The sequence below is a fragment of the Musca domestica genome, unplaced genomic scaffold, assembly GCF_030504385.1.
Source record: "Musca domestica strain aabys unplaced genomic scaffold, Musca_domestica.polishedcontigs.V.1.1 33, whole genome shotgun sequence".
NCBI classification, from domain to species: domain Eukaryota; kingdom Metazoa; phylum Arthropoda; class Insecta; order Diptera; family Muscidae; genus Musca; species Musca domestica.
Genome location: NW_026712312.1, coordinates 2,030,731 through 2,050,079, shown reverse-complemented (window position 1 = coordinate 2,050,079; position 19,349 = coordinate 2,030,731). Strand labels below are relative to the sequence as shown.

The window sequence follows — 19,349 nt, the reverse complement described above, 5'->3', positions numbered from 1 at the left end:
ACAGAGGGTCAAAATTTTGAATAATTAAAACTTATAAAAAATGATGAAAGAGTCCGTTTGCCTCCAAATTACACACATCACAATATTTGTATAAATCCAAGGTCGGTCCACTTCTTCTGGTACCTCCCCCACAAAGAGTCAACATTTTGAATATCCATGAAGCATAAAACGCTAAATTGACATCCGATTCCATTCAGACTTGGCACATCTCAATATTTCCATCAACACTATATCTGTTATAAAGATGGGACAAATTTTTCTGGTTCTTTATAAAATCCGAAATATGCACTCGGTTCTCTTCAGATTTCACACATCTCATTATTTCTACTAACACAAGATCTGCTGTGAATATGGAATACATCGGTCCACTTCTTCTGGTACCTCCCCCACAAAGGATCAAAATATTGAGTATCCAGGAAGTTCATAAAACGCGAAGTTAACACTGGACTCCATTCAGACTTAACACATTTCAATATTTCCATCAACACAGGATCTGTTATAAAGAGGGTAGAGATCGTACTATTCCTTCTGGTACCTCCCCCACAAAGGGTCAACGTTTTGAATAACCAAAACAATTATAAAATCGGAAATAAGTATCCAGTATTTCACACATCTAATTATTTATATTAACACAAGATCTGCTGTAAAGATGGGGCATATCGGTCTATTCCTTCTGTTACCTCCCCCACAAAGGGTCAAAATTTTGAATATTCATGGAGCTCATAAAACGCGAAATTAACACCGGATTCCATTCAGACTTGGTACATCTCAATTTCGCCATCAACACAAGATATGTTATAAAGATGGTAGACCTCGAACTATTCCTTTTGGTACCTCCCCCACATAGGATTCAAGATTTTGAAAAACCAAACGCTCAAAGAAAACGAAATAAGCATCCAACTCTCTTCAAATTTCACACATACAAATATTTTTGCTATCACTAGATCTGTTGTGAAGATGATATACATCTGCGAACCCCTTCTGGTACCTCAGCCATAAAGGATCAGAATTTCCAATACTTATGTCTGTCATAACTTGCGAAACAATTCGGCGATTTACAACTTGCTACATCTAAATATTTTACTTAACCAGAAATCTGATATGAATATGTAATTTAGGACAGATACGAATTTGACAATATAGGCCAACTGCTCCGGAACCTCCCCCGTAAAGGGTCAACAGTTTGAATAATCATAACTCAAGGCCTGGGGGTATACCTCTGTCGGTAAAACCGACTGATACTATTTAACTTGTTTACTTATAATTTTTCTTCTAATTCCTTGTATTTCCTCCCATTCCAGGTGTGTCAACAGTATGGACGATACAGATCGCACTCCATGTTGTGACATCTCCAAATTTCCCTATGAACCCGAAGTTTTTGATATATGTTTACCACAGATCATATCATCACTGTATGCCACGCCAAGGGAATATTTTTGGCCTGGAGTGGCTGGTCCCAAATTCATGGCATCACCTAGGACATTAGACATTAACAATACATTGTTGAGTGAGGAAATTTCCCCAAATTCCACATTGGAGTCAACCGTGGCCAATGTAACAACCACCACGCCCCCACCCATTGTCAAAGCTTTGGTTGTGGAATTCGAATCGAATGTTTCATTCTCCACGCACTACGACAAAGTGAAACAATTTGTTGAAGATGTAGAGACTTGGTTTCAAGATGAATTAAAAACAGCTCCGCCTGAAATGCAAGATGGTTGGTTTGTTAGTGATTTAAAGTTTTACGATGTCCAGAAGAGTCTGCCCACCTGTACTCTGGTGGCCATCAGTGTGGCAATGTCAGCCTCGCTGGTGGTACTGCTATTGGTTACGCTGAATATTTTGATAAGCTTGTATGCAGTGATAACGGTGTTGCTTACCATTTTTGTGACCGTGGCCATACTAATTATGTTGGGTTGGAAGCTAAACATTTTGGAGAGTGTTACGGTGAGCACAGCCATTGGTTTGGCAGTGGATTTTAGTCTACACTATGGCATACATTATCGACTGTCGCCCTCATGTGAAAGGCTGGCGGCCACGCAATTTTCTTTGTCACGCATTATTGGGCCCACAGCCATGGCGGCCATAACCACAGGGATTGCTGGGGCCTTAATGTTGTTCTCCAGTGTTTTGCCCTATCGTCAAATTGGCATATTTCTGTTGGTTGTGATGTCCGTCAGCTGGAGTTATTCCACATTTTTCCTAATGAGTCTATTGAAGCTGTTCGGCCCGCAATATGGTTTTATGCAATTTCAATATCCTCGAGTCAAGAAACGCTCTGCCACAAATGGTGGTATTAAGTTTTATGAACGTAAGCCAAATTACATAAAAGCCAGAGAACAATTACTTACCCCCTCCAGTTCAGCGGTGGGGGAACTCATCAATTCCGAATCCCATGAACTCGAATCACTAACCTCAAATTCAATGATTAAAACCATCTCTGGTACAGAATGCTCAGCACAAAGTTTTTCTTTGGATTGTGAACATTTGTTGAACAACAAGAAGTCCAATACGAATTTGGCCTCACCCGTGGCCACCTCTCATCACCATCATCATCAACATCACCCGCCAACACAATATCACAACAACAAGTGTAGAAATGGCACGCCAGCGAATGCAGCTTTGAATTTAAATGCCAGCAGTAGTGGGGGTGTTAATATTTCCATAACCACCCCCATTGATGGCGGGATCGATGACAAATTAGATACGCGCAAGTTTGTAGAGGAGACTTCCAGTTAAGAATAAGGTATGTTTTACGTTTATTATCTTCTCCTACTGTTAAACTAGAACTAAATTTGTAATTGTATTTGAAAAAAAAAAGTATTTTGTAAACTAGTGTATGATATTAGAAAAAAACACAAAAAGATAACAAATTATTTGCATATAATTGACATAAGTTTAGTCCATAAGCGTTGTTAAGTTAGAAAGGAATTGTGAATTCTTTTTAAATTTTAGATTTCAATTAAAAAAAGACAAGAAATTAATAACAAGTTTTATAAGAAAAAAACTCAGTCCATTACAGACACACACAAAAAAGCAGACATAGACATTCATCCATCCTAACCACAAGTGTGTAGATAGTAAAATAATAAGAAATTGTTCCTGTTAGTATTATTGACTAAGAAAAATATATATTAATTGGTAAAGATTACTGGAGTCTGAGAGTCAGTGAAATAAATCCTTTATTTGTATACCCTACACCACACAGAGGTAAGGGTATTATAGGTCTAAGATAGATTGGAATCTATCTAGCAAATACACAAACCATTCTGCTGTTAACAGAGTACTGTTAAAGTTAACAGAGTGCTGTTAAAACGAAAATGCTTTTTTGGCCAAAAAAAAAATATAATTTTAATTGAAAACACATATATTTATGTAAAAATTATAAAACTTTATTAACATTACTATTATTTTCGCCACAAAAATACAACATTAAGTTATTCGATAAAGGCCGGGAGAGTTATTTCTATCGGCTAGGTTCTGCCGGGACAACATAGGTACCATTGGAAAGCTTATCGAGAGTACTCTCCATAGAAATAATAAAAGGTTTCAAAAATATTGCCCGATGCCGCGAATCCACCCATTTCGGAAATTATCCTGGGGGTAAGCATAATTATTCCGGCCATTACTCCTACAAGGAAAAATTCTGCCGGGACGGCTACCGTTGGAAAGCTTATCGAGAATACTATCCATAGAAATAATAAAAAGTTTTAGAAAATATTGACCGATGCCGCCGAATCCACCCATTTTTGAAATTATCCTGGGGTAAGCATAATTATTTCGGCCATTACTCCTACAAGGATAAATTCTGCCGACACAACATGGCAATCGTTGGAAAGCTTATCGAGAGTACTCTCCATAGCAATAATAAAAAGTTTCAAAAATATTGCCCGATGCCGCCGAATCTACCCATTTCTGAAATTATCTTGAGGTATGGATAATTATTCCGGCCATTACTCCTATAAGGATAAATTCTGCCGGGACAACATGGCTGCCGTTGGAAAGCTTAACGAGAGTACTCTCCTTAGAAATAATAAAAAGTTTCAAAAATATTGCCCGATGCAGCCGAATTCACCCATTTTGGAAATTATCCTGGGTTAAGTATAATTATTTCGGGCATTACTCCTACAAGGATAAATTCTGCCTGGACCGTTGGAAAGCTTATCGAGAGTACTCTCGATAGAAATATCAAAAGGTTTCAAAAATATTGCCAGATGCCGCAGAATCCACCCATTTTGGAAATTATCCTGAGGTAAGGATAATTATTTCGGCCATTACTCCTACAATTATAAATTCTGGCGGGACAACATGTCTACCGTTGGAAAGCTTATCGAGAGTACTCTCCATTGGCTTTACGAAATAGATTTCAAGGTATAGAATCGTTTAATGGAAATCTATTAAAAAATAATAATGCACATTATTGTATAGAGGAACAAAATAGACATTCAAAATTAATTTAAAAGAATTTAAAACAACCATCGCAAGACGGTTGATGAGATACACTAATAACCTCATCACAAAACGGTGTAACTAAAAAAAGTAAAAGGAAAACGCCGCGAAATGATGTTTCTCGTTCCGTGACTGGAAGGGAACTCAATTTATTTGCAACATTTTCTTAAGACAATACCTTACATCTAATGCATTTACATATGCATTTTATTTACTAATGCACGCTGTGCGTTAGATACCTAATGCACCCCACGCACACAATACGTTGCGGGAGAAACCGAAACGTACTTTTAAGAAATACATTCAACACACAAACTATTTTTATAACAAGTACATTTTCTACAAGACTTAACATACTCCCGGTCTTAAAAGTTCCTAAATTTTAACAAACTTAGATCGATCGATTCTAATCTTTTAAAAATTATATAAAATAAACATAATTTTCTTAATATTAACAATTGAATAAATCTGTGCTAAAGTTATATCTTATTTTATAATTAATTTCTAACGTAATAATAATCTCCGAATTATGCTACTTGAAACTAGGTAATTGCACCCATGACATCCACCAACCACTTGAAGTCTGGATCTCTCCGTCAGCGATGACCAGATACCTGGGATATTTTTAAATCCTTGCCATATTTCAACGACACATCTTCTTCGTGGATATGTCGTTTACTTATACACATGTTGTTATGTTCACAACAATTTCTGAACAATTTTCCAGCCGGAAATTATCAATCTTCTCTTTATGTCCATTGCTATTAAAATCCTTGACCGGGGTTTCACTTTCTTCTTCGTCAGTAGGAGCAAATACAGGATTCTTGTGTTCCTGCAAATTGGCAACCCTTCTTCAATTTTAATTTTACTCGTTATTTTTCCTTCGACTCGTGGAACATCAAGGCAAACGTTTTGATTTTTTCTTCGATAGCTTCTGAGTCCTCAACTACTTTTTGCTGAGTCCCTAAACTACCATATTCACCTTTGTAGGTGCTATTCATGTAATGTTCCCACTTCTCACTATGCGGTAACAAATTTTCAGAAAATGGTGATGACTTGTGTAGTCATCCTGTTTTCCAACTACATCTAAATACCGCACGTATTGTGACTGTTGTGGTTTTATGGTTTGAAATTAAAGCCAATGTTTGTTAATACTAAAGGTGTAAAGATTTATTGGATGATGAGCGTTCACAGCTACTAATTTAAAAAGAATGAATAAGTTACAATGTAGTGAGTCAGACTCGAGTGACAGACAGAACAAGACTGAGCAAGCTGAAATGGCGGTAGCACGGCGTCTTATTATATGAGCGTTGCCGTTATGTTATTATGTTCACCACGTTGTTATGTTCACCACGACTTCTGAACCATCACGGACATTCCAGGCGAAAAATTATCAATCTTCTCTTTATGTCCATCACTAATACAATCCTTGACCCGGATTTTACTTTCTTCTTCGTCAGGAGGAGCAAATACAGCATTCTTGTGTTCCTGCAAATTCCTTCTTGGCAGCCCTTCTTCAATTTTAATTTTACTCGTTATTTTTCCTTCGACTCGCGGAACATCAAGGCAAACGTTTTGATTTTTCCTTCGATAGCTTCTGAGTCCTCAACTACTTTTTTTGTGAGTCCCTAAACTACCTGAAACATTATCAACATACTTCTGCATGTTCACCTTTGTAGGTGCTATTCATGTAATGTTCCCACTTCTCACTATGCGGTAACAAATTTTCAGAAAATGGTGATGACTTGTGTAGTCATCCTGTTTTCCAACTACATCTAAATACCGCACGTATTGTGACTGTTGTGGTTTTATGGTTTGAAATAAAAGCCAATGTTTGTTAATACTAAATGTGTAAAGATTTATTGGATGATGAGCGTTTACAGCTACTAATTTAAAAATAATGAAGAAGTTACAATGTAGTGAGTCAGACTCGAGTGACAGACAGAACAAGACTGAGCAAGCTGAAATGGCGGTAGCACGGCGTCTTATTATATGAGCGTTGCCGTATAGGATGTTGCAACATGTAGTGCCATATTATTAATGTGGGTTGCCCCAACAGTGACAATAATGTTTGAAAATTCCTATCGATATATTGAGAAAATACCTCTACTAATTTCCTCCCAAAAATCAAATGCTGCATCGATGAGTTTTACCTTCATCTCAATATCTGGCGGCAGTGAATGGAACAGTAAATCATTTTTCCCACACTGTTCCGATGAACTTAGCCTGTTCACCTCAGCTAAACTTGGAATTTCTATGGGCACAAAAGCACCTATCCCGTTTAGAACTCTCTCGATATCTTTAGTTGCATACCGCACTCCCAAGGCGTCTGTGCAAGCCGAGTATGTCAAAATTTTAATATTCTTTTCTTGCTTCTGTAAAGGAACTACCTAATTTGGTACGTTTTTCTCTATCTTCCTTAGTTACACCACACAAAGCAAATTTTTCCACTTCCAAATAAAGCGACACGATATACTCGCCCAACATCCTTTGATGTTGACTGAATTCTACAAAATTCATATTGACGAAATATATGTGCGAACTAGTCACTTTTAACTACACATCTATTGCGTTAGTATATGGAGAGATAGATCGACAGAATCTTTCACTGCTACCTATCATGTCTCCTTTTTCACACCGAAAAGATCTAACACTATCTTTGCTTCAACAGTGCATCTATTACGTCGCTACAACATATAAGCCTAACACAGTTCACTACTACGAAAATGCGCGCCTATAACGTTATTTATTTCGCATAGATTAATAATTTCACGAACACTGAAAATATAGCCTATCGAATCACTTCCTTCACTAACTACTCGCAATACTATCACGTCGGGGTCTTTCAGAATATTTAGGTGGTACCTAATATCATATTTCGCTTTCCCGTAGGGATTTAAATAACAGAATATTTTATTTTCTACATCAATAAAGACCTGTGTGAAGTGTCCCGGTTCGAATATTGGAATAAAAATTAAACTGTATTTTTCTAAAAAAGTTTGACATACGGTATGCTATTAACAAAAATACTTGCATCTTCTTCGCACGTTATTAATGAATAACATTTTTCCCCGATTTCAATATGTTTGTTAGATGTTAAATGGTTGTACTCGTTTATATTCATGGTTGTTAGAAGAATTTGCTTAATGTTTAATTGTTCTCGAATATTTTTAGATCTAAAAATTATGTATTTTTCAATACTTTTTTTTCTTGGTATAATTGCCAAATCTAAAATTTCCACTTTTCTGGGAACACTTTCACCATCCAAATCATTTTATTTGCATACAGTTTGTTTTCTTTTTAAACGGTTTGGAGTGTGTTCCCACTGCTCTATTTTTGCTTTTACTTCTTTTTTTCTCTTGTCTTTTTTTTTCATTGTGGGTAATACTTTCGAAAACTTCCGCTTCTTTTAATTTTGCTTCTAGGTACACAGCGGATTCACGAACATATTTTCCAAATCTAAAATTTCCACTTTTCTGGGAACACTTTTACCATCCAAAGCATTATATTTACGTTTTTTCTCTTTTTATACGGTTTGGAGTGTGCTTCCAATGTTCTATTTTTGCCTTTACTTATTTTTTTCTCTCGTAACTTGTCTCTTTTTTTTCATTGTGGGTAATACTTTCGAAATCTTCCGCTTCTTTTAATTTTGCTTCTAGGTACACAGCGGATTCACGAACTTATTCAGTAGGTCTAACATTCCTTTTGAAATTTAGTGTTACATTTTTATATAAATTAAAATATGACTCTTCTGCGCTATTGGAAATGCGTCTATTGTCCTTATCTTAAAAACATCCCATTATATATGTCCACAGAGGAACAAATGGAAAATATGTTTGTGAGTGCTAGTGCAGCAAATTTCCCATTATAAAATTCATTGTTGGTTCCCACACTAGTTTCTTCATCATAGACATCATTAAATATTGCTATAACATCCTTATAAAATGGACTATTTTTGTATATTACATTGTCGTCTGTAATTACAGGATCTTTACTTTCTTGTTTGAGTCCTTCCTTTAATTCCTTACGCACTGAAGACATTTTGGGTAAACGCTAATATTTAGGCATTTCCACAATTGGATCATAAGAAAGTTGCGTACATCTCACTTTGCAAACATTGCAGATCAATTGTGACGGCATTTTATATATGTGTAACTATGCGCATTAACCAGCAAAACAAAGCAGCAGAAATATTTCGTTGTGGCACTCCAGAAAAGCTGCAATTAACTCGTAACTCCAACAACAGTGAATGGCAGGGAACTCTAAAAATAGTTTTCAAAATACTATTAGCCAATTACTACTGCACAAACTTTGAATTTTAACTATTTTCCTTGGCACAGCAAATAATATATAGACTGTCCATATAGAGATCACTCGATCGATTCTCATTATAAAATTCATTGTTGTTTCCCACACAAGTTTGTTCATCATAGACATCATTAAATATTGCTATAACATCCTTATAAAATGGACTATTTTTGTATATTACATTGTTGTCTGTAATAAAAGGTTCTTTACTTTCTTGTTTGAGCCCTTCCTTTAAGTCTTTCTCTTTTTGCTCCGTCCAACATTATTACTATTAAAATCTTCTTGGAAAAGAATTGATTCTTTAACTTCTTTTTTTTTTTTTTGTGATGACTTAGTAAAATAATAAAGAAGTTCCTTATCCACTGAAGAAATTTTGGGTAAACGCTAATATTTAGGCATTTCCAAAATTGGATCATAAGAAAGTTGCGTACCATCTCACTTTTTACCTATAATTTTATATCTTTATCGCACATCCGAATAAAGTAGGTACAACAAAGTTGTAACGCAACCATTTTTGGGGTTTCGTTGTTAGTACAACAATTGTGGCACATTTGTAAGTACAAATCAATGGTGCATTTATTGATTTCCAACGAATGCCCTTTTCGTTACAAAATTTTTCAATAGCTAATGTGAAACAACCCGAATTATTAGTGTAATGGCTTAATAGAAAAGCATCTGCTATTGGAAGCAATGTGCCCTTACCACCCTTCTTTTTGTTGAAAAAAACGTACAATAAATGAATATAAGTAAACCTTTTTAGTGTTTTCGTTATATTGTTTCACGACACTACCTGTAGAATCAAAATAGAGGGTATTTTGCGATGTATTAAGTATAAGATTATTTTTTAAATGTAAAATACGGATAGGGCGTTTACAAATTAAATAAATTTCTTGTGGAAGAGAAATTTTATAAATATAATCGTGCCAATTTTTGTCGGCTAACATTTTTCATAAATCAATATGAATGTCTCGATCGCGGTCCAAAGAACGCATATCTACGCGTTTTATAACACAAACCGCATTGAGTGTTGGAACGTCTTGGTCATTGCCAAGAATTCTTAACTCCCTGCTTTGAGCAACAAGCTTTTCATCAAATCAATTTGTGGGGTTAACATTCTTTAATTTGTTAACTTCTTGATCGCCTTCACTAGAATGGCGTCTTCTTTATTCTTTCATCATCATTCGTTTTTCGTTACATTTGAATCTTATGATCTAGTTGATAGTCGGTAATCATATTCTTAGTTGTATTTTGACAATGATGTCATTCTAAACAAATCTACTACAGCTCGGCCAACCTGACGGTTGTGACCGACCCGGTCACCTACTAATTATACTACTTACATTCTACTATATACAATATAATACAATACTGGTAAGAGCAGCCCAAGGTGCCCCTACCCGAGTCTTCAGATTTCCAACGCCTTATATTACAGGCTTCAATTACTCCATCATAAGGTATTTGTGTGATCTGGCAGTTTTCAATATCTTTTATTACGTATCGGTCATTCGGAAGTACTTTACTCACTACATAAGGCCCTTTATATTTCGGCACTAACTTCTTATTAGTCCCTATCGTAGTATCCACATTCCGTATCACTACAAAGTCACCTGCTTTAAATGAATTTACCACAGCCCCTTTTGCCTTAGAACGTTGCTCGCTATATGCTTGCGACCTTGCAATTGCAGCCTCTGCCTTGTCTCTTATGTCCTGAATACCCTTCCCCGGGTCCAAAAAGTTCTCCTCTAGGTATTCTGTTAACTTATCTATTACCTCCCCTCTTTGATTTACTCCAAACAAAACCATACTTGGCGTATCTCCAATCGATCTATTCACTGTATTATTAAATGCAAATTCCACCTTGCTTAAATGTTTGACCCAGTCCGCGTGTGTTACCGGTTCACTGAGTTTTGCTAACATTCCCACCAATGTCCTATTCACTCGTTCAACTTGACCGTTTGCCTGAGGTGAATGCACGGCTACCTTGACCTGGTCTATATTTCCTTCTGTCAGATACTCTATAAATTCTTTTGACGTGAAGCAACTTCCCCGATCCGTAATACACCTGACTGGTCTACTATAATAATCAAAATATTTCGACAGTGCCGCCCTGACTTCCTTGGTGCTTGTTTTAAGGACAGGATACAATCTTACAAATTTTGTAAACACATCTATTACAACTAAGATATGTTTACGTTTCGACTGTAATGAAGGTAATGGGCCTAAATGATCCAAATGAAGTGTATGAAAAGGTTTAGGTTCTTTTGGAATACTATGTAGTGTCCTCGCATTGGGTCTCTGGGGAGCAGAATACATAATACACTTCAAACAATTTTTCCGATATCTCTCTATCTTTTTCTTCATGTCAGGGAACCAATAATTGTCTCTCATTTTTAAATAACACTTGTCAACACCCACATGCCCTATCTTCTCGTGAACATTCCTAATTACCTCGGTCTCCATCTCCCTCGGAACGTAAAATCGTAAACCATCATTACCGCTTTTATAAACTACACCATTCACCATATCGTAACCATCCACGGTTCCCTCCTCTAATTTTAGTTTCAATTCACTAATGTCTTTATTTCTACTCTGTGTTGCACAAAGCTGGAAGTCAATGTCTTCAGCCTCAATTGTTGCGACCATATTATTAAAATCGTGATCTACTCTTGATAGGGCGTCCACATGGTTCATTCTCGATCCTGGTCTATGTACAATATTATAACTATAATTCTCAAGTTCTAGTGCCCACCTTGCAATTCGGCTATTAACGTTCCTTTTGGCCAATGTCAGAGTAAGTGAATTGCAATCTGTGACAATTTTGAACTGGATTCCCTCTAAATAGGCCCTAAACCTTCTTAAAGAATATATGATGGCTAATGTTTCTAACTCAAAACTGTGGTAACGTGTCTCGGCTTCTGTTGTCCTTTTTGAAAAATACGCAATTGGGTGAAACAGACCGTCTTCCTGTTTTTGCATTAGGATAGAACCAAAACCCGCAGCGCTTGCATCACAGTGCAGTTCTGTTTCTCTTCGAGGGCTATAAATCGCCAACACAGGGCTAGAAGTCAAATAGCCTTTAAGGATATCGAAAGCTTGCCTACATTGGTTCGAAAACACATATTCCACATTTTCCTTTGTGAGATCATACAATGGCTTTGCTATTAGGGAAAATCCCTTGACAAATTTTCTAAAATAAGAGCAGAGACCTACAAATGCTTGCATTTCCTTCCTATTCCTTTGCTCTGGATATGTCTTAATAGCTTCTATATGTCCTTCCGAAGGTTCAATCCCGTGATTGGATACCTTATAACCTAAGTATTCTATCTCCGAGTACGCAAATTTGCATTTTTGCATCTTTAGTTTCAATCCGTACGTTGCTAGGCGGTCTAAAATTTTTTCTAACAGTATTATGTGCTCTTCTAAGGTTTTCGACGCGACCACTATGTCATCCATGTAAATCACTATATCATTTCTGTCCAAGAAATCTCTAAAAATTCCAGCAATAAATCGCTGAAATATAGCCGGTCCATTTTTTAAGCCAAAAGGCAGTCTTAAAAACTCGTATTGTCCATTCGGAACTACAAATGAAGTGTATTTTACGGAATTCTCTTCCAGTCTGACCTGGTAAAATCCAGACTTCAGGTCCATTATTGAAAACCACGACTTTCCTTCCAAATGCTCCAAACAATCCTCTATTAGTGGAATAGGATAATTCACCAAAATAGATGCCTTGAAATCAGAAGATTCTGTGTTTGCTCCCAATTTTTGAAAATAATTCCTGTAAATTATTGTGCGAATTTTGTCACTCATCTGCAATCCTACCATATGGTTAATGTCCACATCTTCCCTTTCGTCTTGAACCTCAATATTACAAATTGTCTGGAACGCATCATGTATCTCTTTATTTGTCCCCTCATGTAACCCCGAATAAGCATCACACACATTTGTTTCCATTTCATACTTTATTTCTGTCGGTTCTGCGTTTAATTCATTTTTTAGATCCGCACACGAAAATAATGTACAACAATTATTACCGGCATTTTTTATCAATTCATTGGGATCCGGCTTCCCGTTTTTAAAACATAAAACTATTGAAAATAAATCTAAAAAATCTCTGCCTAGCACCAAGTCGCAAGGCGAATTAATCAAAATATTTAAATTCACTTTTTTCATTTGTCCAGCAAATTCAATATAAACAGGCATTCTGCCACAAGTCTTCAAATTCGTCCCGTCCAGCCCTTTATATTCAGAAATTCTTCCCTCAGCAATTCTTACGTTCGGCCACAACGATTGAATAACCGCTCTCTTAACAACGCTACACGGACTGCCAGTATCAAGTAAGGAATTTATAAAACAAAAATTAGACTCAGATAGTTGGGGATCTAGAGCTACTCTTACCTTTAAATTCCAGTTAACAGCTTGATCCGGAACGGCAGCAACTGCTCTCAGGGGGCATTGTGTCCTTAGATGCCCGAACTTTCCACATTTGAAACAGGACCCGTGTTGTCGCTTTTCTCTCGTGCAACTTGATGCATAGTGGCCATACTCCGAACAGTTATAACAGCGCACCGTGGTCAAAGTTGTCGTTTGGTTCTCGCTTGTGGTTTTATTAATTTTCCTGCCATCCAATATTTTTTCATACCTGGGAATTAAATTTTTTAGCTCGGCCACAGTCTTCGCAGGGTAAAAGATAGAAATAGCGGATGTTTTGTCCCTCAGCCCCTCAAGGATACATTCGACCAACTCCGCTTCACTTATTGGGGCGTCATCAGCAATTTGTTGCATTATTAACACATAGCTGTGTAGTTTTTGCAAATTTTTATTCCACACACGATTTTCTAATCTCTTAAAAATTTCCTTTGTGCCGATTACTTTCTTGAACTCATTACACAAATCTTGCTTAAAACTGTCCCAGTTATTTGCGTTTGAGTTGCGCATAAATAGGCATGCACTACCCGCCATCATGCGGCGTGCGAACAAAAACTTTTCTGCAGCAGTGCAGCCTACTATGTTGGTGACGCGCTCAAATTCCTTTACCCATTTTGTAACGGCATAATCGTCATCGCCTGTAAATTTGGGAAGCACACCTTCAACATCTCCAAAATTTGCTGCAGCTTTTAATTTTGGCTCCTCCAGCTCAGCTATCTGCTTTTGCAACTTCAATATTTTTAATTTTGATTCGAGTTGTCTTTCCAGTTGTTGAGTGTCGGTTTCTTCTGCTTCCGTTTGGGTCTCTGCTAGCGCTGTCGACTTACTGGCTTGAGGCGACGGCACGCTTGCCCCAACGACATCACGGAGCAACTCCCTTAGCTGTGATATGGTGGCAGTGTCTGGGAAACTAATTCCCAATTCTTGCAGCTGAGCCATAATTTCCTCCCGTACCATGTTATCTTTTTCGTTTTTTCACAAAGCTTTTCTTTTAGGTTGAATCTGTTTTATTTCCTTAAGCTTGTTTTATTTTCTTAAGTTTGTTTTATTTTCAAGTTATTCTTAAGTTTTAATTAATTTCGTAAGTTTTATTTTCTCAGAAATGGTTTAAGAATTAAACTTTTCTTATTAACCCTTTCAGTGTTTTTGTCAAATATATTTGACATTTAAAAGTACTCTCTTTCTTTGCCATTTTTTGTTTTTCTTACGAACCGTTATTTTTGATATTTTTTAATAACAGACACGTTCGCTATTTAAAAATATTGCAGTTCTATTCTATTAGTTTCGTTTTCGAATTTCTGAGCACATTTTAGTAAATTAGTACGGAATTTCAGATTTTTATCTCGACAAAAATTTTCATTGACACTGAAAGGGTTAAACTTTTGTTGAGCGTCCTTTTCAAAGAGCGTTGTTCGTCCACACCTGAGTTGTTAACTTCTTGATCGCCTTCACTAGAATGGCGTCTTCTTTATTCTTTCATCATCATTCGTTTTTCGTTACATTTGAATCTTATGATCTAGTTGATAGTGGGTAATCATATTCATAGTTGTATTTTGACAATGATGTCATTCTAAACAAATCTACTACAAATTCCAATGGGGCAAGTTCCCTTCTAGTTCCTCGAATGTGGTGAGTTATTTTTTCTTTTTTTGGATGCATTATTTCCAATCCAGTAGAATATATTTTAACGAATGGTGTTGGAATAGAATTTATATCTGCCACATCCATATTCAAAGCATTTGCATCTAGCATAGAACAATAATTTTGATTCTCTATCGTTGAATCTATAAGACATAATTAATTTGACAAACATTGTTAATAACATCAATTTTCACTCTTATAAGCTCTTCTACTTTTTTAAGAAGAAATTGATTTAAACTTATCAATTGTTTATGAAAGAGTTCTTCTTCTTGGGAGAACGATATTACATCATCTTGTTTATAAAATGATTGTTTTATCAATTTTTTGAAGCAATCTTCACTAGTTTGTTTGGGTTTTTATCTATATTCTTTTTTTTTACAATTACAGCAAATTGCATTAATAAAATATCATTACTAATAGTAATGTCAAATGCATTTCCTTTTTTTGGTTTCGGCCTTAAGGCCCATTTGATAGTTGCGACACAGGGGACTTAGGTTAAATTCCTGGTCGGTGCAGTTTTTTACGAACAAATTTTTTTTTATTTATTTATTTTTTTTTTTGCTATAATCTAGTATTTGATTCACTTTCCACTTATACCTGCATTTCTCAGGCAAAATGTTTTTGTCATACTGTATAATTAAATTATGTATTTTAATGGATTTCAATTAAATTATTCTATACCTTGAAATCGGACGAAACTTCCTATCTATTTCGTAAAGCCAATGGAGAGTACTCCCGATAAGCTTTCCAACGGTATGCATGTTGTCCCGACAGAATTTATCCTTGTAGGAGTAATGGCCGAAATAATTATCCTTAACTCAGGATAATTTCAGAAGTTGGTGGATTCGGCGGCATTCATTATTTCTTTGGAGAGTGGATTAGCTTTCCAATGGTACCCATGTTGTACCGGCAGAACCTAGCCAACAGAAATAACTCTCCCGGCTTTTATCGAATAACTTAATGTTGAATTTTTGTTGCGAAAATAATAGCAATGTTGATAATTTTATAAGTTTTACATAAATATATTTTTTTCAATAATTTTTTTGGCTATAAAAACATTTTTGGTAACTTTTACAGTACTCTTTTAACTGCAGAGTGGTTTGTGCATTTGCTAGATAGATTCAAATCGTGAGAATCTTCATAGAATCACTTTCTGAGTCGATTTATGCATGTCAGTCCGTTTGTTCATGTATTCCTGTGAACAAAATGCAGGCCGCATTTATCATTCGATTGAGAAGAAATTTTTCAAAGCATATTTATTTAGCTCAATGACGAACCCTATTGAAATTGCTGAGAATCGGTTCAAATTTATACATACATTCTATCCGCTGAAGAGAAGTTGGCTTGCGTTATTTAAAACACCGTTTTTCCACACATCCGTAGCCATCAGTTCTGTTTTTGGAATTGAGGTTATAATTGCAAAGACTTGACATTGAAGTGTCTTTGTGCCGAGTTAAAGATAATAAATCAACGCCGATTGAAATGTGTTGCCACGTTGCAGCAAAGACGTCGATTCCACATTACTTTGTTCAACATCTTTTCAAATTCTGCTGTTGAGTGACACTTCCCGAAAAAAACAACGAAGTGCCGTTGGGGAATTCAAAAACTTCTCCTTCTTCTAATGCCTGCTTGTGGAAATTTTAAAAATTGGAACATCACTCATAAAATTGTTTACGATTTTTTCATTATCAATGTGAGAGATAGGCCAAACTCCATTTCGATAGGAAATGGGACAGTATTTAAACTTCAAATCCCGCGGGGACTGCTACAATGCAACTGCTCTTGATGTGCATACCAGCCTATGCACGAAAACGAAATTACTTCCACTCCGAAAATAAACGGCAATGTTGACAAAAAGACGCGTTTTCAACAAATCTCTCTCGGGGGACGATGCTCACACTTCGAAAGTAAAGTTAATTTTTGTTTTCCCTACTTAAATCAGACTATAAACAAACTTCCATTTAAAAATAAATAAAAACGCAAAAAAAGAAGATCGATAGTATTATAAAATTCTGCAGTGAAAATTGTGTGAATTTTAAATTAAAAACAAATTTACAAAACAAAAAAAATGGCTAAAAAAATTAAAATAAATAATAATTCGACAAAAAAAAAATAATTAACATGTATGGAATGTGAGTAAAAAATTATAAAAAAAAACTAAACTAATGAAACACGCTCAAAACTCCGAACAGGGACAAGTAGATGTATAATAAAAAGAAATTAAAAAAAATGATAATTCAAAATAGTTGTAAGCGTTGTTTTTAAACTAAATCATGATTCATTTTGCATCGGATCATTGAAAAATATATGTAAACGTTTAATTTGAATCTCTCTGAAAGCGCAATGAATCGTCGTTGCATTGGCATTTCATATTTATAAAATGAATATTGTAATTATAAGAATAACGCAGTGGAATTTATGTTGGGTGGGATTTTTATTTGTTTTTAACTACGAGATTGAAATGAAATCTCAATATGGATGGCATTGCATCGAGAGGGGATATTATTTGCACATCTCAATCTGATCTAAAGCAATTAGTTTTGCTAACACTTTCTGTGGAGCAGCTTATTTTTTTCTTTGCGTAACCTATCTTTATTATAAAATTGTAAATGTTCAAAATCCTTTTTTTTTAAGAAATCAGAATTTTTATCCTCGCCTTATCATTTCCACATCTTTATCGGTTCTAAAGCAATCAATTTCTTCACTTAGTTTGTTTATTATTGTTCTTTATTCAGTTGCGAACTAGATAATAATACGCCATTTGACATTATCATTACTTTGTTCAATACCTTTTTAAAACCTGTTGAACGAATTTTCTCAGAGTATTCCAACGAAGCTCCGTTGCGAGGACTCCAAAAATGTCTCATTTTGATAACACATGCTTGTGGACCAGCTGCATTTTAATTGTTTTTTCTTCTTCTCGTAACTCATTCTTGTTGTTTAGCACATAACGTTGCAGATTCTATGAAATATAAGCATGGGTTTTATTTATTATCGAGTGTCTAGGCATTGAAAGCCTTTTTCCTTTCTCAACGAAAGTTCCATAGACAAACTAATTATATTAAAATTGATTAATGTTTAATCTTATTTAGAAAGAGATGATTTAAAAGAAAAGAAAAGAAATATATAAATGATTAAAACGAGAGTTGCGCCGCGGCACAAAGTTTTCCACACGTCTTCAAGCGTCCACCATTCACACCTATAAACTCCGAAAACTTTTCCTCTTCAATATGTATTTTATGGATTAACGATCGAATCACTGCTTTTGTACAAAATACTTTGTACATACTTTTGAGTGCGATTGAGGCGCTGGGAAAATGTAGAAATAAAAAATAAATGTTCTAAAATTAAATATTTCCCAGCCGCCATAAAATATCACATGTGAAGAATTCGGTGATCTTGTGCGCTGACGCATACGATAATGTGAGAGATAATAAAGGTTATGACCCACACGCACAGATATCGATGCGCTCAGTAGATGCACAAGATCACTTGAATGAAATGTAAAGCAGCCCTGCAATGTTCTCCATTCAATATTAGAATAGATAAGAACAATTGTGTGGCTGCGACTAGGTTAAGTTAGATTAGTTTCAGTAGTACGTAAGGAAAATATTTTTGAAATAAAACTAGAATTGAATCAAAATGTTGAACCACCTGTTAACCTGCCGCTGCGTTCTCTCCTCTAATAACTTTTTATATTTTGGGATTTTGCTCTTAAAATCGGCAATTATTACTGTATTAAAAAATACTGTTGATGCCCAAGTCCTGTCCTTCCACAATGTACTCCACCAGTTCACATTCATTTATGACTGAAGTCTCTTCTGCAATACTTTGCATAATTAAAGCATAGTGGTGTGAGGTTTCTTTTCCTTTATGCCATTTTCTTTTTTCTAATTTTTTTAAAACATTCTTCACACCAATGCTTTTCTTGAACTCTGCACATAGCTCCACTTTGAATTGTTGCCAATTGTTAGCTATTCGTAATCTTTTCAAACTCCTGCACCCATTTAAAAATCTTATATTCACAATCGCCTGTGAATTTCGGCAAAGAGCCCTCAACGTCTGCAAAGCAAGCCACTGATTTCGCTTTGATATTTCTCTGCCCTTCTAACTCATCTATTTGTTGCTGTAACTTCAAAATTTCCAATTTTGCTTGCATTTGTCGTATGAGATTTTCTGCTTCTGGCTCTGTACAGGCCTGTGATGATGAATTTCTTGCCGGCAAAATTGATACGCCATCTTGTTTACTCTGCGTCTGCGTTGAGCTTTCATTTGGCTGCACCATTGCTGCTACGCCATTTTGTGTTTTGACTGGTTGCGTCACTGCTGCTGCGACATCTTGTGTTCCGATTGGTTGTGCCATTGCTTCTGCGACATTTTGGCTTGAGGGTTCACCTTTCTGTACTACCGCGTCTTCTTCAGCTTTTGCAGTTGTCTTACTTGCCTGTGGCAACTGTGCATTCGCTCCTATAATAGATTTCTTAGCTGGCAAATATTGGCCGTTTCGGGAAATTCTATTCCTA

The 19,349-nt window shown here is 35.8% G+C and overlaps 1 protein-coding gene across 2 annotated transcripts in view; it reads left to right on the top strand.

The window, feature by feature from the left end:
• Window positions 1-19,349, top strand: part of LOC101898908 (protein dispatched) — a 66,790-nt gene that overhangs the window by 4,860 nt on the left and 42,581 nt on the right. Inside the window, exon 10 of one of the 2 annotated variants that reach the window (XM_059125526.1) lies at window positions 1,302-2,746. In XM_059125526.1, coding sequence (XP_058981509.1) covers window positions 1,302-2,739 — 1,438 coding nt within the window. In that variant the 3' untranslated portion in view covers window positions 2,740-2,746. Of the gene's footprint in view, window positions 1-1,301; window positions 2,991-19,349 lie in introns of those variants that run through there. The other variant, XM_005190195.4, reaches the window with a different exon arrangement.